At 40.4% G+C, this 24,714-nt stretch overlaps 1 protein-coding gene across 1 annotated transcript in view; it reads left to right on the top strand.

Moving 5' to 3' along the window:
* The first annotated feature begins 526 nt into the window (after nt 1–526).
* Nucleotides 527–24,714, top strand: part of LOC137861203 (probable cation-transporting ATPase 13A4) — a 40,801-nt gene continuing 16,613 nt past the window's right edge. Inside the window, exons 1-15 of the mRNA XM_068692366.1 lie at nt 527–731; nt 8,542–8,715; nt 11,120–11,257; nt 13,062–13,132; nt 13,224–13,304; nt 14,168–14,237; nt 15,030–15,164; nt 15,590–15,662; nt 16,303–16,434; nt 17,679–17,849; nt 18,327–18,484; nt 21,487–21,675; nt 21,951–22,012; nt 22,732–22,882; nt 24,250–24,336. Coding sequence (XP_068548467.1) covers nt 669–731; nt 8,542–8,715; nt 11,120–11,257; nt 13,062–13,132; nt 13,224–13,304; nt 14,168–14,237; nt 15,030–15,164; nt 15,590–15,662; nt 16,303–16,434; nt 17,679–17,849; nt 18,327–18,484; nt 21,487–21,675; nt 21,951–22,012; nt 22,732–22,882; nt 24,250–24,336 — 1,755 coding nt within the window. The 5' untranslated portion in view covers nt 527–668. The remainder of the gene's footprint in view (nt 732–8,541; nt 8,716–11,119; nt 11,258–13,061; nt 13,133–13,223; nt 13,305–14,167; nt 14,238–15,029; nt 15,165–15,589; nt 15,663–16,302; nt 16,435–17,678; nt 17,850–18,326; nt 18,485–21,486; nt 21,676–21,950; nt 22,013–22,731; nt 22,883–24,249; nt 24,337–24,714) is intronic.

Below are 24,714 nucleotides of genomic sequence, written 5' to 3'. Positions count from 1 at the left end.
AAGCTCTTTAGTGAAGTCAGAAGACATTCTGTGACAATATTCTTAATAATGAACAAAAACATTACAGACCCTACATGGCTTGATTCTGACACAGTGAGTGCATAAATCCACCTGCACAAACCGAGGCTGCTGTTAGCAATGCTAGAGCTTGAATTTTTCTCCAAGGAATATGAGGGGATCACAGCTGGATGCTTAGTTCAGGCTGGTTGCTAAGAGTATAACAACAGCAATGCCTGTTTTCCTTCTCATTTGGACACACTTCTTAGTTCCCAGTGACTCCATAATCTCTCGAGGAGAAATACTCCCCTCTTGCCCTCCCCTGAAAGTTGGATGCCAGCAGCACTTGCTGAACTACCAGAGTTATGACTAGGAGTCATACTGTGGCAAAAACGTGTTAGGTGTAATTTTTTCTTTCTCCCAGTGCCTTTGAGTGAGTTTTGTTTGAAGATGTCCCCTCAATCTAAAAAAAAACAGCAGCAGAATGAGGGGAGGAGGGATGAATGTTACCTGCTAACCCCACAGAGAGGGAGGAGCTCCATTCTTCAAACATCAGCAAAGTTATAAGAAAGGTGTGTACTTAGAGCACTTCCTCAGTGTGGAAGTTCAAGCCACACAACGCTGAAGACCTGTCCTGAGGGTGCTGTAGAAAGCCTCCAGAGGGTCATTTCATGGGGGAGAATCCTGCCAAGAGCCATTATGCACAGCTTAACCAGGGAGAGGAGAATGAGATGGTGAGTCGTATCTTTGTCTAGGTCTTTCTTAACTTGAAGCAGCAGATGGCACATGTTCAGCATTAAAATGCTACAGTCAGTAATTTAGTTATGGATGGTGGAGGTGTTTCCATAGCAGAAACATGCAGTTAGAAAGGGATTTTTTTTAATTTTTTATTTTTTTTTAGCAGAAAGAAAATTAAGTTGTATGAGTCCACTGGATTTAATTGGTTTTCATCTCCAACAGGGGGTGGTTTGACAGAGTCTAGAAGAAGACGGCAGAATATTGATGTGGCATGGTAAAACTAGCTGGAGCTGGCCTTGTTGTAGCTTGAGGGATGGCCTAGAATGGTGTTCTTAACAATTTGACAGCTGAATCTATAGAGTCAGCTGCAGCTGGATGAGGACTGGGACCCTTGGCTTTCTCAGGAACATAAAACCACGTATTATGTTTGCATAAATTATTAGCATAAGCAGCCTGCTGAATTGGCAACACTATTCTATTCTGAGAACTTGCATAAAGCTGCTTTTCTAAATACTACCATATTTCTTCCCAAAGTTTTTCAGGGAGGACTATGTTTACATGCATTCCGTAACGTGTGGAAATAAGTCTCATATTTCCACAAAGTATCTGATCTACTGCATGTTGCAGCTTTAAAATAGTAAGCTCAGTGCACAACTGTAGTAAACTCAGTGCTTCTGAGCTGCTTTATTATTGCTGCTTGTTACAAATCAGCTATTTGTCACATATGCATATGCCCATCAAACAGATTCTGCTGGAGATGTTAGACCCATGATGCAGCTGTACAGCAACAGTTGTTCTGCATGTCTAGAAAATGCAGTGCTTCTCAAAATTCCTGTGCTGCAGAGCCACAATGTCTGTAGCTCTGCTATGAGAATATGTAGGATGTCTGGGTGTACAGCAACCTCAGCAAACCTAGTGAAACACGGTCACATCCAAGCTGACATGACAGTTCACGTCCAGAAATCCTGGACAAATCTTAAAAATGTAGTCACTGAGAATTCTGTTTTAGTGACAAAGAGAGCATGTCAAGGACAAGCACGTTTTTATAAAAATAGAGATTTTCAGTCAGCTCTCTGCCATCCAAAGACGGGGAGATGTCATATTTTGCATAATGCTGACCTGGGTAATCTGTGATGTGCTGGAGAATGTGGTACAGAGTCATCCAGCAGCATGAAGGGAGCACTGCAGGAAGTGCAAGGCACTGGCTCTGAGGGTGGGGACTAATTAGCTCAGTGCAATACAGAACCCAACTGGCTCTGCAGCTGAGTTACTAAACCTGCTCACAGCACCCCACTCCTGGCTCTAGCCCTGGTGCTGATGCTCCCCAGCTTCTTTTGCTGGTTTTGTGCCTGTGCTCCACCCTGCCTCTGTCCTTCTAGGACTGTAAACGCCCTGTCATTCTCTTCCCACTACCAGCATTGTCACTAGCAATGCCAGAATCGAGCCTGAGCTAATTACGTTTTAAGTGGACCTGTCTGGTTCTGGGTAGAGCCACACCATCGTGCACTGCATGTCCAGTTCCAGCTGTGCACTACTGGGACACCCAGGTTATGCTTGCATGGAGCCATCTAAATCACATTACATTTCCAGTATTGTTCTTGTTTCTCACCAGAGTCACAATCAGTACATGTGCCATGAGTCCAGTGCTCTGGGATCTGTACCATGACTCTGACGTGTTCCACCTGCAGCTGATACGTGTGCACAGTGTGGAATCAGTCTGCACTTGTGAATTCAAGGCATCTGGCAGTTGCTCTCAGTGCCTGCAGTGAACAAGAACAGTGCCCATTTACCTGGGATTCCCAAATGTCCCAAATGAAAATCACAGAAAAAAGATTGAAAAAGCAGTTGACTCATAAGCGCAGTTAAAACCACAGCCAAATTTTGTTAGATCTGGTGGGTATGTTTCTGGCTTTGGTACATGTGTGTAAGAGAAAGAAAAAAGATTTGTGTGTGAGAGAGGAAGAGGTCTATGAGAGTGCCTGAGGGCTTGCAAGGGGACAAGGAAGAAACAAACGAAACACAAGGAACAGCTATTGTGTGTGTGTATTTGCGTGAAAGAAAAAGTGAGTGAGACTGTGCTTACAGTAAGTTCTGAAGAAAGCAGAAAAAAAGACTGTTTGAGCAGAGGTAAGGAAAAGAGTATGGGGTAAAGGAGAATTATGTGCAGACATTTATTTGTTAAAATTGTGTACTTTAAATTATTGGAAGCCACAGCAAGTGACACTGGCACATAATGTCTCAGTGACCCTGCAACATTCTTTTAAAATTCTAAGCCATGCAGAATATTTTTCCACATTACTTTTAGGTCATTGTAATCCACCTGAACCAAATTATTAACAAGCAGTTCTTGACTCTTCAGACAAGATCATATTGTTTCATGTAATAATGTAACAGCTGACGTTCAGGTGCCAGTTCTTCCAGAGTGAAATAGCTCATGCATTTTGAAAGTATGCAGGTTGTTAATTTGAACTCTGGGCAAGCAATGCTTTTCTGTGTTGATTTTGCTGGGGAATGTTGGGGAGCTCTAATGAGAAGAAATACTGAGAGTTATCTCCAGTGTTGTCCGTCTCTTTGTACAACTGAGATGCTAGATGGTTCTGTCTTTAAGAATAGTCAGTCTGATTTAGAAAATCTACCCTATATATCCTTTTACGTGTCTATGGGATTATTTTACACAGCTGAAGCACATCTAATTGAACAAGAGCTGCAGGGGCAAGTACCTCAGAAGCAGAGTTCACTCTCCTGTTACCCAGGAAAAACTTAGCGATATATGTTCAGAGCATGAGCAATGATATCTTTATATAACCATTTGCAGTACTGGAAAGAATTAGTAGTGTGCAAGCACTGGACACAACATCTTGCGTCAGAGAGGGTTAAGAGATGTGGTAGTAGGATTTATTCTAGGAATTGCCTTTTTTTTTTTTTTTTTTCCTTCAGAAAGATCTGCTTGAAGGTGTTTTTGAGAATAAGTAATTTTTGTTGGAATAGGAAAAGGGCAGAAAATCAAGGTTTTTATGCCTCCTGGCAATTTGATGGTCCTCTCTGTACAGCTGAGAACTAATCATCCTCTTTGAACAAGCCATAAAGTGCAAAGTGCAAGCCCTAGAGTGCAAAAGATTGTAATGGACTTAAACAGGCTGCTGCTTCAGGAAGGATTTGCTAGAAGCAGATCTTAATCTTATGTTCCCAGGTTGGTTATGTTTGAAGGAAAGGGACAGCCATAGTCAGTCAGCTGGTGTACCCCAGTTTGCTGCTGCGTGTTGGCAGCTGCCTGCATCCTAATACCAAAATTATTAAGGGAATCTGGTCCAGGAATTTTATACACTTTGAATTTGGAAAATTCACATCTTAAGATGGAATCTGAAAGGCACAACCATGTTTCTAATAGAACAACATTGAGTGTTGCTACTGGCTTCAGAAGGAACAGAAACAAACCTCTAATGAAACAGGTTCCAATTGCTAAGAATGAGATTCAGTTATTAAATTTGTTGTGAATCTTTGCCAGTCTTTCAAGTCTAATCCTATTATCTGTTGTTATAGCAACAGGTTATTCGTAATAGGATATCTGGTGATTGGTTTGCCAGAAGTATATTTCACAGCCACAGTATAAGCTCCTTTCTCTTTGGTAGCTACAGGCCACGTTAACACCAAGGAAAAAGGTACCTGAATTTGTTTCACTTCTTCATGTAATTTCTGCTGTGCAGATGACTCTGCAGTTACAGGAATTTTTTCTTTTAACTGTAAGTAATAGAGACTTGCTTTACACTAGAGTAATAAGCCCTTGAGTGTTGGCTTTGTATGATTGTAAACGCAGCTAAGAGCCTTTCATTGAATAATCATATTTTCTGCCAGCTGAGCAGGTCTGACAGCTTTTTCTGTCCAATAATCCATGGCTCCTCCCTAGACCCACCACTCACGAATTGAAACCCTTCTGTATTTGTCACTTTTGGTTGTTAGGAGTCCCAAGAAAGAGGGGTTGCTAAGAGGAAAGGAAACAGTTTTACAATACACTACAACTTACTGAAAATTATGCTACAGAGATTAGATGAGTCATGAACATAAGCCTCTTTTGTAGGCAGTGCTATCTCCTGTGAGATAGCAAGAAACCCTTCAGAGTATTCCAGATATCTAATCTTAGCTTTGTTTTCTACCATCTCTTTGTCTCGTGCCCTTATGAACCCAAGTTATTTGGCAGTATAACGTTATATATGGCAAATGCACACATCAAGCCCTAAAAACGTGCCCACATGGTAGAAAAGTTGTCATGGTACAAATCTGTATGTTTCAGGCCTGTCTCCACAAGAAGCATGTCTGCATCAGCACAGCCTCCTTGTGCGTTGAAATACAAGCCAGCAAAAGTTATTCTCTTTTCCTTAACAACATCAAATCAACCTGACAGGCATGTTCCTACTGGTGACATCACCATCAGGATTTTTGCCAGCCCAGGAAGTATTGTTTCCCATAGCGGACATAGATTTGCTTGGAGATCTTTTGTACTATAGACCTAGCAAATCCTGAATAAGCTTGAAGGATTTCCAAACACTAATTACTGTAAGGCATTCACGTGGCTAGATAAACCTGCTGAGAAACTTGCATTATGTGTGTGCCTGTTTCCCACTTCATACATATTGTGGTTACCTGTGTTGTGGGTCTAATATTTACCTTGTTTTTGAGAAGAGATTTTTTTTTTTTTTTTAAGTTCCCCTGAAGAGGAATTCCACTTGTTGAGCTATATAACAAGTGAGAAGTATTTTCACTAATACTGTTTCTGTTTCAACAAGGAATTATTTACCTACTAAATGTTTTTATGAATCCATCATTCATTGCTATAGTCCTTCCTGCTGAAGGCAGAGAGTCAGAAAAAAACACCTGAACCTAACAGAACATTTTATTCTAAAGCTGAGTATCAAAAAGTTCCTGCCTAGGGAACTTTGTGTAAGTCAGGTTTGGAGCTCAATCTGTTTCCCTGCTTAGTTTTACTTCTGAATGGTATGGCCCAGGTAACCTGCTCCAGACATTTCCAGACCTTGGGAAAACCTTGCTTTGCTTTGGCTTTAGAATCCAGCTGCGCATCCAGATATGAAACAGCAGTGTTTATTCTTTCCCAGAGCACTCCTTGTAGAGCTCCCAAACACCTACGTTCAGAAGCATTACGTTCATCAAGAAACAAACAAAACAACTTGAACTAACACCAGTTTTCATAGGGCAGAGCATGTACTGTGTCAAAACAGCTTGAGGGTGTCTGTCTCAGGCAAGTCCAATGTCAGAAGCAGCAAGAACCAGCAGAGTAGTGGGTGATGTAAGAGAATGTCTTTTTTTTCTTCCCAGCTGAGCTATTTCCCTTCTTTTCCTCTCTCCTAGCTTTCAAGATGAGGAATACTGATGCTGGCTTGATATCGGGAAGCATCTTGAGATCTAAGGGATCAAACTGTTTTTTGATGGGAAAACAAAGATCTGGAAACACAGGCAGGTGTAGGGAGAACTCAAATCCATATTTTGATACATAGGTGCCTGGTTTCCTAGGCAAAGAAAGAAAGAATCTGCCCTAGCTCTATGGTTTCTGTTTGCTCTCTGTTTGCTTGCTGTTTGATGAATGCTCTGTGGTGAACAGGGATGATCTGTTTGCAGAGTGTTCATATTTCTGCCCTTTCGGATGTTTATTTGCATAAAGCAGAAGCTTCATTTCAAAAATGTAAAAAATTGGACGGATGCATTTTGCTCCATGACTCACCCCAACCTTGCCATTATGTAAGAAGACACCATTATCCCTCCAAACACATTGCTTTGGTGGGTGGATCTCTTGGTTAAATTGACATGTCAGGCTTGGGGAATCATTCAGCATTTCGGAAGAGAAGAACACTGTCAACAGAAGATGATCCCAAATAAGTGCCAGTCACATGCTCAGTGCCCACCCTCTTCCTTTTTTAATTGTATTAACTACAGCCTTATTGACTTCTCAGACTTTGGGTGTAAGGCACAAAAGCTGGAAATTAAGGGAATGATTCATTCACAGAAGCAAGATGCACATGGCAGCAATCTCATTCTTCCCCACCCTGATATCCATGCCCATCCCAACTTGAAAAGATTATTCTAATTATTCCAGATACAGCTATTTACTGGAGGATATCCGAAGGCACATTCTTTTAACAGTTCTTCCCTTAGGCATCTCTGTCTCCTTGGGAGTTTCTTTACCTTGCTGACAAGCTGTAGGATCTGGAGCCAAGTACCTGCATCTTGCTAGTAACCAATTGCTGTGAACAGCGAGTTTGCACTGTTGTATGTACTGCTCTGTATGCTGGTGCTGACTCTAATTTGTAACCTTTTTGTTGAGAATATGAATAGACAGATGTGCACGGAGAGCCCTTTACTGGTCTATAGGAGCAATTAGTCAATTCTAGTAGCACGACTGCCACATCAGCTACCTTCTAACATCTTTGCGTATCTGCTGTCCTCCATGAGCTTCCTTCTGTCTGCTATAAAGTTGCCTTATGGGCTGCTCAGACTATGGAAACCTTTGAAAAGTCTGAGTATGTGCATCTCAAGGTGATATAACAGGTCCTGTGCAATGCAGGCAATTTGCAGCCATAGGTTCCATGTTGGTTTGTTTTTCCCACAGTTGCCAATTTCTTCCCTTTAGAATCCATGTGGAGACCACCTAGGCAGATGCAGTCAGTCTTTTGGGGAATGACATAGGGCAAGCAGTGAGTGGAACCACTGGGTAGGGCCTGCGTTTCTTGGAACAAGCAAAGACCCCATCACAGAACCAGGAATTATGTATTACTCATCCTTCCAATTACATTATCTTTTCTTCTCCCCTTATGAATGGATCTCACAATACCTGTGGCAGTGGATATCTGATATTGAGAAGCAGATTGCACAATTGTTGCAGGTATACTAGGAAGAAGGAGACTGAGGAATCTTAACCCTTATGTGCAAATTCTTGTGGTCATCTGATGTAATTGCAGCTGTGCAACCATCTGCCTTAGGTCAGGGCTGCGTCTGCTCTGTAAAATCACTGCATACATTTTGTTTGACCTTTACCCAGGCCCTGTTAGTGCTACAGAGAGAGAATTTGGCCATGGTACCGTGACCTGGCAGCTCTTAAACTGTATTGCTGACAGTCATCCCTTTGAAGTTTTGGGCAGGTCACCTTGCTTCACTGTAGCAATTTCCCCAGCTTTAAAAATGGAATAATAATACCTACTCATACAGCTGGAGTAAGTAGATTCCTTTTGCCTTCCGAACATGTCAAGCATTGCACAAGTGTTCATTAGCTGTTCTTACTAACAGTTACTATTATTTTGGGATGTTAGGACAGTGGCACATTGGAAAGGTCCAAAATCCCCACACCAGAGAGATATCATGGAAGCCTACAAGTGCTGTGTTAGTGCCAAGTTGCACAAAGTAGCTTCAGCTAGTCTCACCCAAGGGCCTTAAAAAAGCTGACCAAGCAAGTCTGGCTTCATGTCTCAGGGCCTAAAGGTTAGGGCCTTTATGTTTTCATATCATTCCAACTCATTCTTACTGTTTCATACACAGTTTCACAACTACATAAAACTGTATTAGAGGTTTGGTCAGTCTACAGCAGTACACATTTTGTGCAAGTGTATGAAAACTTCTGTGGAGTACGCAAAATTATTTTCTAATCATGGACCATAAAGAATGTAAGTTCTGTGACTTTTTTTTTTTCACAGTGCCATACTGAACAGTATCTATGGGAGAGCAATCCATGATGGGAAATTGTAGCATTCCAGGTATTTTGTTAAGACAAATAGCAATATTTTTTTCCTTGTCTTTGCTGTACAGGAGATTTTTGGCTACAAAACCCAAGGCTGCCGCAAGGCCTTGTGTATTGCTGGATACATCTTGTCCTGTGGGGCTCTGCTGCTCCTGTTCTACTGGAAGCCAGAATGGGATGTGTGGGCAAACTGCATCCCCTGCAGCTTGGAAGAAGCGGACATTGTATTGCTTAGAACAACAGTAGGTGCCTACTATAATCTTTAAATTAATTCCTAGTATGTAGTTAATTGGAAGGTGAGTTAATTGGAAAGAATCCAGTTAGCTGAAATCTCTCATGTTGTCTATTCTGCAGCACTGAACTGCAGAACTCTCTGTAGTATTTTACAAATTCTGTGTAAGATGATAACTGGATTTTTGACTGTATTATTTGCTGTCAGCCCTTCCTCCTCCCTTCTACCACCCTTATCTTTTCTACCTTTTAAATCTTTTCTCCAGATTCTAAAGCGTCTCTTTGCTTGACTGTGTCCAGGAGGTCTTCTACCCTCATTTGGCCATCCTAGTGAAGCTGTCCCTCTCTGCTAGAATTTAGACAATGGACCAAACCAAAGATTTGTGTAGCTCTGTCCCCAGCAGTGTCCCAGTGTCCAACAGTGCATGAAGAGGGATCAGTATAAGGAAGAGGGCAAGCACAGACTGCTTGCTTTTCATGTCTGTGTGCCTCTGGTTTCCATCAGTCCTTTCACGTGTCCAATAAGGCTGTAGTCCTGCAGATAATGCTTTTCAGGTCTGTTATGTTTTGCTAGTTGTTCTTCTATCCATTGAAAACTGTGCTGAAGCTCTGCCACATCCCCAAACCCTGATTTCATTTCATGGAAGCTACTGCAAAACGGAAAGAAGCAAACTGAAACTTGATTCTGAATCCCAGCTGAGCCCGAACACCCCAGGAGCTTGGCGGTGTTAGTTTTCTTCAACAAGTTTGATTTTTTATGCTTCAGAGACTCCTGAACAATGGCATGTGCAATTGCAAAATGGAACGTGCTACCATTGTTTTTGAGCTACCTTCTTAAAGGAGCACAACAGTATGCAGTTAGAATCTTGAGTTTTGAAAATCACAGATCTGCCTGTTGCATATTTTATATAGAAACAATCTGCAACCTAATAGGAATCATATTAGGTTTAATCTCCCTTTTTAATCTTCAATTCAGTTTGCATTTTTAATTACCTACTCTCGTGTGTCATTTTAAATGGATTTGCCATGCCAAGCACTTTTCGCATAAATGAGTTTTAAAATGATCCTTCATGTAATTAAACACGAATTGAATCATATTGTACATTCTTTTTATCAGTAAGCTCTCCGAAAATATGCTCTGGGCATTTGGCAATTGCAGATTTCCTTCTTGGGTCCTTTGCATGAAAATGACAGTTTCCCCTCTTCCCCCCTTCCTTCTGGTTACATTAGTTCTTAAATGTGATGGCTACTGCTAATGAGAATAGAAGTAACCCTGTCAGCTTGATCCTTGGAGTTCTCTTTTGCCTCACATAAGACCTTCATTCATAATTTATCATCATCTCTGCAGTGGCAATATAAGAGCCTATTAACTCACTTTTGTTATTGAAGTTTGACTCACTTTAGTTTAAATAATGAGCACCTGTGCTATTCATTGCTTCCCATCTCAATCTGCATCCCAATGTCTACTAATTCTGAAATCTAAATTAAACATAAATATCAGAAAATAAATGTTATTCTACTCATAATATGTGTTTAAGAAAAGAAGTTCACAAATAATTAAGATGTATAAAAATTCTTAAGGGTCTTCTTTTGAACTTTTAAATTATTCAAAAGTACTCATAATTTTATATTTCTGCTGTCATTTCTAAGTAAAGTCTAATAACTCTGCTTTCAGAACCTGGCCAGCTGATGTAATCAGCTTTTTCCATCTGCCAAAATTCTCACGTACTGAGTATAAGTCAGTCCCATAGCTGGCTTTAATGCATGTGGTTCAGTGTTTCCATCTGAGACTGAACATGATGGTACTTATTACAGTAGTTGTGCTAATCTCTAAGACTGCATTAACAATACTAGTTATCAGGCAGTTCCAATGTTGAATTTATTTATTAAAAAAAAAAAAAAAAAAAAAGCAAGATTATGACCTCACTGTGGCAAAAGCTTGTTTAAGGTTACTCTGAGAGAGTCATGGCTTCTACCACATTTACTCCAATGAAGTGTTAACACATGAATGATGGTGAAAAGGTATTATACCAAACATCCATCTTGCAGTACAGTGCTATATACTTTTTGACCTTCCCTTTACGGTCTGATCACACAATCTCAGATTGTTCTATACTGTTTGCTTGTTTATTGATCATGACCCAGGTGTTCACATTCCACCCTTATCAGCCAAGCACTGGACCTGCGCTGAGTGAATTACTTTGCAGTACTCACATTTAGATAGGACTGTGGTTCTGCTCCCCTTCTGCTGATTTATCTATCAATCACAGGTGCTGGGAGGTTGCTGTTGGCAAGTTCCTTGAAAAAGCTGAGCAGTGTTCTAGAAAGCCTACAGTAATCATTCACTTTAAACTGATGGTGACTTTGGTCTGATTTTGAGGGGAATTGTGACACTTCTCTTTTATATTCATTTAGGATGAATTTCAGATTTATTCACGTAAGAGTGTGACATGGATCTCTGTGTCTGCAGTTATCAAAAGTAAATTGGATTATCCAGGCATTGCTGAAGAAGACTCAATCTTCAACGAAGCCTTAATGAAGCCAAGTTTACAAGTAAGTCAATTACTGCCTGCAGCATCTGGGAGATGACAGCAAATCTCAGCCAGGCTTTGTGGAGTAAAAGTGAGCTGTGAAACATATCCAGCTAAGAGACTTGCAGCTTGATAACATAGTGAGCTGTAAAAAGACAAGCTTGGAGAACTGTATTCACCTTTGTAAAAATCCTCTCTTACTACAAAGGGGGATATGCAAAAGAGAGGTGACCTACATTATAAATAGGAGACACTCAAAACGCTGGAGTTGGCCATGAAGAATCAGAGTTTCATATCAAACACTCACTCTTGGCATGGAAATCAAAGAACTTAGGGGTGCCTGTGTGTCTGAAGGGAAACTGAGGAACTCAACATCACAGCTCCAACAGCAACATGAAAGCAGGGATGAATGCAGCTGAGGGGAAATAGAACAGAAAAGTGCCTAGGCAAACTCTATCATTGTCTCCAGAAACGTTTTATCAAGAAGGCTCTGAAGCATGTTTTTCTTTCTTGCCTTTGTATGCATCAATTTGTGCTTTAAAGTATGTTTGTTGGAGTCATCTCTTAAGCTGCCAACCATTCCTGCAAAAAAATATCCTGTTCTCTGCCAGTTCCATAGCTTAGAAATCCCAGTGAGGCACTGGGGAGAAGGCAGATGATTAATTGATCCAAGCAAATCAGAAGGTCCCTCATGAGTTGAGTAAATGCAATTATCCCTATTTTAGAACAAGTACCGGACAGAGCAGTTATATGTCTTGCTTAGCATCAGATGTTAAATTGGTGTAAGCAATGGGAATGCAATGGTACGTTTGCTAATATCTGCCTCTTGATTATAGACACTAAATCACTCCACTGGATAACCCATAAAAGAGCTATATATTATTGTTAGCATTTATTTTGGTATCTACAGCAATTTTCAGGAGATATTTTCATTATAAACCCAACTTCAGCTAAGCAAAGCTCTTGCTGGTTTTGCTGTTTTGTGTGACTGTATCTTAATGTACATACGAAAGTTTAGTGCCAGCTAGTTTAATCAACTGGCACAGTATGAAAGTGAAGACTGATTTGTAACATTCTTCAGAGGATTGAATTAGTAACAAAAAAGCCCAATATAGCCCTTAAATAATAGGCCCTTTGAGCAACAGTAGTATCAGTCAAAACATCTAGGTAGAAAAGAACAGATTTCAAGAAGCAAAGAGCAGTTTAATCCTTCACTAGCAATTCAAAAGCTCCTACTTATATGTTAGTTATAAAACCTTTTTGCCTTTTAAGCTGCCTAATACCACCAAGTATTGTGTAGTGCCTGAGAGCTATCCAAGGAGCTACCTCTGCGGCACGTTGAGTCCCTCATTTCCCAGTCCAGTTTTTAGCATTGCAAATATTGCAGCTCCTAAGTACAGACCTCTTGTTAGGTTAATGACTGTGGTTATAGCTCCATTTTGAATCAGGGTATAAGCTGAGTGTAGATTTCATTGGTCTATAATAGTGCTTATTGCACTGGGTAGGCAGAGTCCCCTAGAGCTGCTTTCTTTATTACTTGTGTGTATAGGTGTATAGCATTGCCTTCTTCCAGCTGATGTGTGAAATACCTTTATCTCTAACAGGCTTCGTTATTATTACACAGGACAGGACAGACTCATTTTGCAAGTCGTAAATGACAGCATGCATTCCTCACAGATAACTGCTCTGCAAGTGCTTAGCATTAGCAGTGATTCAGGAGCTATCCTGGAATGGCCTTTCTTGTCTCTTGGCATATCTGTGAGCAGGCCTGGGAATATTTGTGTTTGCTGAGTTTCAACTATCATTGTCCTTGCTTTATTTTGCAGGTGAAAAGTATCCAAGTGCAAAAAATCCGCTATGTTTGGAATATCTATGCAAAACAGTTCCAGAAAGTTGGGTGAGTTCCATGCACTGGTTACATGAGTCTCCGAGAATGTCAAGCTTCTTTGGAATAACACCCTAAGGAAAACATTCCATTTACATTTTAGAGCCCTAGAAGACCACCACACTTGTTCAGCTATACATGCCAAATTTGGTTCTGGTCTCACCTGCAATGAACAGAATATCAGGTACATATTTTAAAGCACTCTGAATGCATATGGATTTCAAAAAGTTTTAAATTTACTGCTGCTAGTGCACTTTTCTTGAGCTTTATGTATATACATTAATAAGCACATAATTTTAGATGAGCTGACCATACGTGCAAAAATTGAATGAAAAGTGCTAGAGAATGTTGTGTGTTCCTTGTCAAAGTTTTTAAAATACTGTTCTCCATCAGGAAATATCTATGTCTCGTAATTAACTCTGAGCAGTTCTTGATTGCAACAGGAGAAAGCCTCCATGAGACAGTGCAGATTAGTTGTGTGTGTGCTTTTTCAGTGGGGCTCCATGTAATTATATTGAATGTATAAATTATTTAATTCTGGTCATTGAATTTATTCTAACAAACTACTGTATCATTATAAAATGTACTGATTGGGTACCCCTGAAACTGCTAAATACAGAATTGATATTTTGTTGATTAAATACTGAAAATACAGCTCCTAACATTAGCTCACGTTGAAGCTTTCATTCAAGTCATGCTATGATTAACTTTATGCAGAATTTTTTGTTTTCAGATCATTTCTTTTTAGGTGCAGGATTCTTTATTTTATGGTGCTTCAAAGGCGTTTTTGCATGTTAGAAACATTTGCCGAATGGCTGTGTTATACCTCTTGTCTTTTTGAGTAGATTTCACAGATGTGGTAATCTTTTTTGACATAAACACTGTAAGGAGTATTAATTTTTTTTATCTTTTTTCTTGGAAAAATATCCTCACAGACTTTACATTAGGATTGATACAAGCTCTTTGGACTATTGAAAGCTGCAGCTTCTTGAGCAAGCTATATCGTCACTGTTTTATCTGTAAGTCATGTATCTTTATCCCATGCAGGAGAGCGATATGTGGGCCAAACAGTATTGATGTTCCAGTGATCCCTATTTGGAAACTACTCATCAAAGAGGTTCAACATTTCTGTTGCTTTTATTCTTAAGGCTACTTGGGGAGACAGAGTATGCATATAGAATAAGATGGATCCTATGTCTGAATTAGCTTTCTAGCAGTCACCCATCAAGCACACTATTTTTTCATATCCTGTTTATAAAATCACCGTTAATTCATTTCTTCTCCATTATTCCAAATGCTCCATCCCCATGCCTGTGTCCTAGGAGCTCATTCTGTTGGCCTTACAAGGGTCAGTGAATGTTTACAAGCTGTGCTGAAAATCAAACCTTCCAGGCAAAGGCTGTCTCTTAATCAGCAGAGATGAAGTGAACAGCACTTGCTGGCACATGCCTACAGCTGCAGAGAGATCCAATGAGCTCATGGCTCTGGGCATAGCATTGCGTAAAGCACCAATATTCCTTTCTAGACTGCAGCTAGTTGTACGTGTGCCCTAAGCAAGGTGGAGGTGGTGCCCATGGTATGTGAGCTCCATGCTTGCTTCACAACCTGATCTCCTCTCACCTCTGTTACATTTCTTGTAAAGAGCAGAGCAAAGCAAGGACTAGGTTGAGCCATTCATTTCTCAGATAGCATCCTTCTTAGTCCAGATTATTTGGCCCTTTCTTTCAGTGGAGATGGGCCAGAGTGATTAGACGGAAGCCACTGCTAACAAAATCAGAAAGAGGGTGGGGAGACTCAATACTTACCTCAATAGCTTTTATTCTAGCCCACCTCCAGCAGAATGCTTTCTGGGTATACTGGAGTCATTTACATGTGGCTAACTCTTGAGCGATGCTCCCTCTCCAAACAGGTCTTGAATCCATTTTACGTGTTCCAGCTGTTCAGTGTGTGTCTGTGGTTTGCGGAAGATTACATGGAATATGCCACTGCCATCATAATCATGTCTCTCCTCTCAATTTCTTTGACTGTATACGAACTTAGACAGGTAGGTGAGACATCTCACCTTTCTCCACAAGGAAGTCTTATTTCTAATGTCTGGGAAAGCCCAATATGTTACAACATGCATATGTACTGTGCCCTGAGAGTTACTCAGAGGTTTAGTCTCGTGACATTATGTAGTAGCAGGTGCAGTGGCCTGGCCTCCTAGTCATAATAATCTTTGTGTGGTACTTTACCCACATCCTGCCTTCCCCATTCCAGTGCTTTGCTTTGTAACCTTTTGTTACACCTTCTTCTTAATTAGGGTGGGGAGTTTCTTTCTCTGTATGATTGTACAGTTCTTGGCAGGGACAGACCCCAGTTTATGAGGGCTCTCATAACCACAAATAACAGAAGGGAATAATTGCTAGTGGATGAATTGCATCATGTAAGATGTAACACTTTTTTTTTATGTTCTCCTTTAATTTATAGCAATCAGTTAAACTGCACAGACTGGTTGAGTCTCATAACAACATCATGGTCACTGTCTGCAGAAATAAGGAAGGTAACTCCTGCACACTTCTTTCTTCAATGTGTTTCATTTCTGTAGCAACGTATATCAAAACCGAGAATATGTAGTATTAAATTCCTTCCAGAGCAGTTTCCTCTATTGTCTCTCAACCTTTTTAACTAGCTTCTGCAGATTGGTTTAGTTTGGCCTAGAAGTATGTTGTGGCACATCAATCATATTCATAATTGCGTGAGCACAGCCTTAGCAAAAAATTATCAGGAAAACGATGCCATTTTTCTTAAAGCTGTGCTGACAAAGCCAACCACATAACCACTTAGTGGTTATGAGTCCACCTAATTGCTGCATACAAAGTCTGTTCATTGTCATGGTATTTGGAGAACAATCCAGAAAGAGGGAGTCAAAGTAAGAAATGTAGATCCAAGCTTCTTGAGTTAGGTCAGGACATTGGAATAGCAGCTATGATTTGGGGTATGGGGAGATAAAAATAAGTTCTGCAGTTTGAACTGGTGCCTAGACTTTTCTTAATATGGAATGTTGTATTCTTAGGTCATTCCATTGTTTATCAGCCATTATAAAGAAGTAATAATATGTTCAACTGGTAGCTCCTTGTACTTTTCTTTGTAACACAGAGAAACATGCAAAGCACAAAGTTTCCTTTACATGTCACCTGCAGGTTTCCAAGAGCTGGAATCGCACCATCTTGTTCCTGGAGACCTTCTGGTTCTGAAAGAGGGCAAAGCCCTTTTGCCTTGTGATGCCATCCTGATCAGTGGGCAGTGCATAGTAAATGAAAGCATGTTGACAGGTACAGCTTGTTCTTCCCAGGCTTACCATTAAAACATCATCATGGCCCTGTGGTTTCAGGCAGTGGCACAGGACATAGAGCATTAGCATTATCATGTATCATCCTTATTATGAGATAGTCCATAGCTATCCTAGAAGGACATTCTTTGGAATGTTTGCTATGAAAAAGACTATACAATAGTTATTCCCAGCAACAATAGATTCCTATCTTCTCTAACTAGACAAGATGGACTTTGGGAAGAGCTGCTCATTCTTTTCTTCCCTTCTGGGGTACAATATTTAGGAAGCAATACTTAAACTAGAAAGAAAGGAAGGGCAGACAGTGAAGGAGAATGAACAGGACAGGAAAAGAAACAGTAGATATGGAAAAAAAGCTGTTCCCACACAGGCACCCAGTCCATTCAGACTGTAGGGATTTCTCTGAATGTTTCATCCTGACTGCTGAAATGTCTCCAACCAGCTGGAGTATCTGTCTCAATCTGCATACACTTAACTCACATTCATATGAGGGCAGTGGAGACTATCCCAGGTGGGAGAGTTCATGGAAAAAAAGATTTTCGGTTCAGGAGTTGTTCATAGTCCTGTTTCTTGTCTTTAAATTTGGTCCCAGTCTAAATCAAACCAAAATCAACAGTTCTGAAATTTCAATATAAATGAGAAATTCCAGAACCCTCTTTTGTTTAGAAAGCCCAAGATACCAGATATTCAATAAAAGTATTTCTGCTTCTTCCCCTGAGTGTATCTGCTCTGACATAAATAGGATATTTGTCAGCTGTCAAGCAGTGAGCTAAAGGCTCTCATTTTTCTTAGAAATGGGAAATAGCTAATGTCACGTTAAATCGGCATGAGGGAATAATGTAGTGGCTTGTACCTGGAGGTCAAACTAGGTGAACAACTCGTGGCCATCAACTGGAGTCATGCAACACCAGTTAAGGTCTCTGTTCAAGTTTCTGTATCTACAGCCAGGGTTCCAAGCCCTTGGGCTGTTTTAATTTCTCGGACTTAAAAGAAGTTATTGTACTGATGCAAAGGAGAGATTTTCTCTGGCAGGATCTGTTCTTTGCTTGATAGGCTGCAAATTCCTCTTCACTCTGAAGATGTGACGATACAAAACTAACATTTCTCTAAACTGGTTTCTCTAGTAAATATGTTTGCTGCCTATCTAGATACTTTACTGACTTCAAAGTCAGCAGGCTAATTTTAAGGTATACTGCATTTTTCCTTATCTGAGATAATCTTCCCTAGGAGAAAGTATTCCTGTAACAAAGACCCGCTTACCCCAAGCTGATAACTTGAAGCCCTGGAGAATGCACTGTGCAGAGGACTACAAAAAACATGTCCTCTTCTGTGGAACAGAGGTCATACAGACCAAGGGAGATGACAGAGGAGTAGCGAAAGCTGTGGTGCTGCGGACTGGTCAGTCAACACTTCAGTTTGCTTTTCCTTTAATGTTTTTTCTTAACGCAACAGAGTCTGACTTAAAGTTCTCTGGTGCACCTTAAGTTAAAGGAGTTAACCCAAATTCACAACAGTCAGGTGGGGAACTGATACCCTAGGCTGGGATAAGCTATTATGCATTGTTTCAGTTTGCTTGGCATAACTTTTACAAAAGCCATTAGCATTGTGGTTACAAAGAATAATCTTGCTTTGCTTCTGAGATGTTGAAAAAATCCTCCTGCTTGTGACAATTTTTTTCTATACTCTGCAGAGTAGTTCATATCCAGTAAAATGAAGGATCTGGGCCTTCTTTCTCAGTTACATATATTTTGAGTTATTTCAAAATCCTCCATTTTTTCTTAGTGAACTTTTGGAAACTCACTAATTCACTTAGTGAATTTTTGGAAATTCACTGATTTTTGGAAATTCATTAATGATTTTTGTTTTTCTTTGCAGGTTTCAATACAGCCAAAGGAGATCTGGTGAGGTCTATTCTCTACCCTAAACCCATGAACTTCAAGCTGTACAGAGATGCCCTTCGGTTCCTGATGTGCCTCATAGCATTTGCAGCCATTGGAATGATCTACACAGTGTGTGTATTTGCACTTAATGGGGTGAGTTACTAAATGCAGGAGAAGTACTCACAGCCAGCTTAAAGAGACTTGAACTTGAGTGGCTTCATATACGTTTATATATAAAAGCATGATTCTTTCCACTTTAGTATATGAGGCAACTGTCTTTGTGACACCACAAGCTCTTAGATATTAATTTTAAGGTGCCAAAACCTACCGTGTCTCAGTTTTCATTTCTTCTGAGTTCTTAGCAAGGTGTGAGCATTGCGTGTCTTATAAATCAATAACCTTTTGAATAGTGTCTACCTCTTTATTCGTGTATTGTCTACCCTGTGCTCGCTAATACATAGAGCAAACACATATGATTGGCAGAATGCTTCCTAGATCTCTGAAAATGGGAGATCCCAAGAGCTTAGCACTTTGCACTTATCTTTTAGAGAGTTCTTGTGGCACTTTTTGTACATTCTTAGAAAAATCTTCAGTCAGTCATAGGTTCAGACACAGACTAGCATGCCATTGTGAAAAGGCAACTTTCCTAAAACTTCAGTTCAGATGAAAGACCCATATATCCCTATCCACCGTCTCTGACACTAACTGGTATTAGATGCTTGTGGAAAGAGGTTATAAAGAACCAAGTATAGAACAGTTCTTCCTTGGTATAGTTTTCTGGCTTCTTGAACAGAAAGGTTTAAGAATTCAGTAAGCCGTCGATTGTGTCTAGATCGTCTAGCTTTAATAGCTACTGAAAAGCCCCCAGAGTCTAGTTTAATAGATTTTTAAATTAATTTATGCCTTGGCCTTGACAACACCTGTGGCAGTGATTCCCACAGTTTCATTATGTACTGTGTAAAGATGTTTTTAAACCTACTTTCTGGTAAATCACTGAAGGCACTGTAGATTGTTGTTTTTGAGAAGCAGCAAATAGCTGCTTTCTATTTGATGTTTCCGTACTGTTCATGACTTACAGATCCTTGTCCACCCCTTCAGCCTCTTTTCTTCCACATTATAAAGCCCTGAACAGTACAGGTATAAAAATACATCCCCAAAATTTACTGATGTTATAAAGAGCTCCCTGTTTCCTTCTGCACTTTTTTTTTCATATCTTTGTTTAGTCATTTGTATAGTGGGCAAACCTTTACTTAGCAATCACTAAGCTTAATATCCTTGAGAGCTTTTGGGAAATAACTTTTGAAATCTAAGTGTCTTGTATCCATTGAGTCACTCACCCACATCACAACTTATTTTCGCAGAGTTCTCTAGGAGGTTTATGGGGCATGAATTCCCTCTGTGAAGACTGTGTTAGCTCTTCTCTAATATGCTATATTCATTGGGGTCTATTAATTCTATATGGTAATTTTAATCAAGTTTCTCAGTGTAGAACTAAGAGTTGCTGTGCCAGGAAGCAGCAAGGGCCAGCTGTTCCCTAGGGGAAGGCAAGCTAGGAGCCAAGGGTGACCAGAGCACAGGTAGTGCTGTCACCAAACAGGGCACAGTCACACAGCATCTGAACATGGTGGGGGAAGCTGGGTGATAGTTAAGTGCCTATCAGCAGCCCCAGGCAAGGTGAAATGGTAAATAATCCAGACAGACTATTCAGAAGCAGAAGATAGGACAAGACAAGACTGCAGCACCATCTAAAAGTGGCCATCCAGGAGACAGTGCTAACAGCAGGTACACCCACAATGTAGCTGAGACATGGACTCCCATATAGGTCGCTAAATCTCTGGAGACTGCCTGACACTTTTAAAAATACTTCACTTATTCTCATGTCATGTGTCAAGGTCAGTCTAAGAAATAGTCATATGCTGTAAACAACAATTGAGCAATTTTGAAAACCTAATTGTTCTAGAGCTTTTAAAAAAACTTCCCAGAAATCATTTCATACATTGATAATTATCTGCCAATGGAAAGCCAAAACGCTGAGTGGCAAGGTTGATTCTGCAGAAATTGAATTCCCCTTGGGATGTCAAAGAAAGTGTGCTTAAGAGCATAGCTTAGTGTCTGCTCTGAAGCTTTTACTTTTTATAGACCCTCTTCCCATTTTGTAGTATGTAAAATACATGCTGATGTTATCACAGTAGCTGAAACTCTCTTGTCAGACTGGTGTAAGATTCAGTCACGATACACTACATTCTTTCTCTTCTGTGACTGTGTTTATCTGAAGGTGATAAGTGCTTCATTCTTACATAAAATAGATACAGAATAGTATCAAACTGGAGCTTTCTGTGGTCTGAAGCAGTATCAATGAAGGGAGAATGAGAACATGATAAAATTCAGCACATCAAAAGCAGCATGGTTTATGGTCAAAACTCCAAGCTCAGAAGCAGTAATAATAGAACTCTAGTGATGGTTTTCAGATCTATCTGAACTGCAAATTGGGTTTAGTCTGCAGTGTCTCTGTCCTGGGACCCCAATTTGAAATGCATTTGATCCTTTAGTAGTCAGTGATACTGACTGCCAAGAATAACAGTGCCAACATTCAGTGCACTGGCAATCAGTTTAAGACCAACTTCTTATGCTTTCAATTTAGAGATTACTTTTTAAAATGTAATTTTTACTTCCATGTCTCTTCCTGCACATAAAAGCAATTTCCTTTGTGCCACCCTTTTTACCACTGTCCCATATCTCACCGTCACGCTACTATGGAGCCCAGAGCTATGTCTGTAGGTGGCTGGATGAATGACCATAAAAATGGCAGTTTCTTGTGTGTTGCCCGATGGTGAGCTGGGCTTGACTGAAGGTGATGCAATAGCATATCTGGCACACTTGAACTCATGTGCTTTACAGGAGACTGAACTTTGGCAGGTTTGTTGACATGGAGAGTGAGGGAAGGTCTGGAGGCTGCTCTGTAGCATTAAGCCCTTTGGTTAAATCAAAACAATTCATTTCTGAGGGAGATGAATATGTAACGTACCATGGGCAGAAAACACCAGAGCATGAAATACCTGTAGTGCAGGGGAGGAGAGATGAGAGCTATACTCAGACAATCCAAGCAGCACTCCTTGCTATCTTCTTGCTGATAATTGTCTTTGATTTTATGTCAGGAGGAGGCTGGAGAAGTAGTGAAGAAAGCTTTGGATGTTATCACTATTGCTGTCCCCCCAGCCCTGCCAGCTGCCTTGACCACAGGGATCATTTATACCCAGAGGAGGCTGAAGAAAAAGGGCATCTTCTGCATCAGCCCACAGAGGATCAACATGTGTGGACAGCTGAACCTCATCTGCTTTGACAAAGTAACTTCTATGAGTTGGTTACTCTTGTGTTAGCAATGGGAGCAATGCTAGCTGTGGGAGGGTATGGGTTTTGGTCAAGCATTTTTCAGATTGTTGTCTGAACAGACATTGTTGTGCATTGTTGTTTTTCTTGGAATCTAGGAACTGGCTGGTAGCACTTTTGCTCTGCACCGTGCTGGCATTTCTGAACAGTAACTTTTTAAAATATGTCTTGCTTTTTATTCCTCTTGGAGATCTCATGTGTGAATTTTATTTAAATGTACATTTTAACTTAGACCGGCACCTTAACAGAAGATGGCCTGGATCTCTGGGGCTTGCTGCCCTCTGAAAGAAATTGGTAAGGCTCTTTGACAACCAATGGAAGTTAAATTTGGTAGAGTAGTGACCAGATTCTCCTCTTGGATATATGAACAAATCTAAAAGACGGTTAATATCAAACAACAGTTAGAAGTTCCCCATGTTTAAACTACCAATATTATTTCTGTAGCCTTTGGAAAATGAGTTGGTTGCCTCATCCCATGAAAAGATGCAGCCACTATTGTCAGCATCAGGCAGAGCACACACGGGCAGGGTATTCTGCAGTAGACATGCTAGGTTAGCTTTCAAAGCTGCAGCAGTGCCCCAACCCTTTACGACAAGAAGACCCTGTTACCCATGAGATGGGCACTGCAGGAACTGAGTGGCAATGTTTTTGCCCATTTACATTTCCAGAAGTGTGCACGCACAAAGATTCTCATACTTGTATGAGCTTCACAGCTCGAATCCTTGCACAAACCTTAAGTAAGATGTTTCAGAATAATCTGTTTCTCCATCCATCCCAATTGGCTCTTAAGCATACAGAATATACCTATTCTGAACATGTGTATCCTAGCCAGGGATGTGCATGAAAAATAGCTTCTGGGGGAGGACTAGTCCCCAGAAACACGCTTATTGTCTGATCACAGGATAGGACTTTAACAATCTCCTTAAGTTTTTTTTTTTTTTTTTTTTTTTTTCTGTTAGTCGCATGTGTTTGGTGTTCTCTGATGGTATTTTTTATGATGTCTTTTGTGTCAGTTTCCAGGACTTTCACAGTTTCCCTGCAGACCACAGCCTGCCTTGGGGCCCACTGTTCAGAGCAATGGTGGTTTGTCATTCACTAATTGTTTGGGAGGGCAAGATCCAAGGAGACCCACTGGATGTGAAAATGTTTGAGGCAACTAACTGGGTAATGCTGCGCTTTGCTGTTATGCAAATAGTAGTGGGGAGTTTTGATATTCTTGCAAAGGAGAAATATCTCAAGCTGTTCCATGCAAATAGCCACTTCCCACACATAAGTAAAACAGTAAGTAATAAGTAATCCCAGAAGGGATACCACATGCTTAGGCTTTTAGAGAAATGTTCCTTGTTTCTGCCTAGAGCTTTCACCCCAGGGTACTCTGAGCATTTAAATCATTTGACTGCAAGTGGCAAATATCATGCAAACCCTACTGAAGTATTAACTCTGATTGTAGCTGCTGCCAGATGACAGGAAGCCCCAGATGCAACTTACATGTAGATGCAGACTGGTTTTATGGAGCATATAACAGATTTCTGCTAGCTTTGAATGGGATACAATACTTTGACCTTTGTTAGAGCTCTGTCGATGAGGAGATGTTTCACATAGGCATGGGATTTCAAACCTGAGGCAGGTAGAAGGCCTCACAGCTGGGAAAGAACTCCTACAGTTGTGGAGTAATGAGAGCAGAGTAAAAACAGTAGCTGTCAAAGCACTCTGCTTTCATTCTCTGTCCTATTACCTATAAATGCCATCCATGTCCCTGTTTACTATCTGATCAATTGAAGAAAAAATGAACATTTATGAAAAACTGAAAGGCTGCAAATGTCAGATGGGTAAGAGAAATAGTCAATAATTACCTGGTAGAAGATAATAGCCAGAAGCCACTGCTGATGTAAGACAAGATTCAGGGCTGGATTAGCTGACAACACCCATACTTAACACCTGTCTGTTTTGTATTTGCAAAATATGTAAAACAACCAAGTTTCATGGAATGAACTATCCAGTAGTGACAGGAATTTGAGTTTTTGGTTTGGTTTGACATTTTTTTTTTTTTTTCTTCACTGGGGCATCACTTCACCATCTCAGCCTTAGGCAGAAACGAATAATTGTGTGCCCCTTGACACCATAAAATATTTTTATTCTCACAGTCATGTTGTGATGATTAAAAAAACCAGCTGATGTGTTGAAGATTTCAAGAGCAGTGAATGCTGCTTTCTACATTAACATAATTTTTTAATTATTATTTTTCCACTGGGTCTGTTATATCAAAGGATTTGTCAGGGAGATAACACAACATATTTTCTGTGCAGGAGTACAGCAGTATCTTAGTGAAGTTGGTGAAGCTCTAGATTTGATTGCCAAGGGAGGCATTGAGTTTTCTCTTACAGAAGCTTTTAGAGTGAGGTCAGACAAACCTCTATCAAGAATGAGTAAGATACCTTGTTCTGAGGGAAGGAAAGTCTCTAAATAATTCCTTAAGATTCCTTTCAGCTTTGCTGCTATGATGTAAAAGATTTTTGTCTTTCAATACACAGGTGATAGATGATTCCAGCAAACATCACATTGAAGGTCAAGGATCCACACATGCCACAGTTGTTAGACCTGGACCTAAAGCCAGCAGTGTAAGCTATTTGCAAGATTCCCATTCATGATCAAGTTAAACTGTTAGATAAGAGTTACCTTTTAGTAGAGAAATGTTTAATTGTCCTAGTCCAAGACATCTCTTCCACACTTTGTCTTGCATGGACTTCCTGCAGGGAGATCACCATGCTCTCTCTGATGAAGAAGAGATGCCAGGAGGAGCTTGCTGCTCACATTAGAAGCAAGGATTTGAGCAGGGCATTGCTAGATGACAGATTGTCCAGTCCAGGAAATTATCTCTTCTGGTGGCTCCAGACTCAGTCCAGTCTCAGCTGAGTGGTGATCATCTCTAAAGCACTTGGGGCTGCAGTGGGTTTCAGCACCTGATGTCAGGTTTTTACCAGTGATGCACAACAAGG

The sequence above is a fragment of the Anas acuta genome, chromosome 9, assembly GCF_963932015.1.
Source record: "Anas acuta chromosome 9, bAnaAcu1.1, whole genome shotgun sequence".
NCBI classification, from domain to species: domain Eukaryota; kingdom Metazoa; phylum Chordata; class Aves; order Anseriformes; family Anatidae; genus Anas; species Anas acuta.
This window is presented reverse-complemented; position numbering and strand designations above follow the sequence as displayed.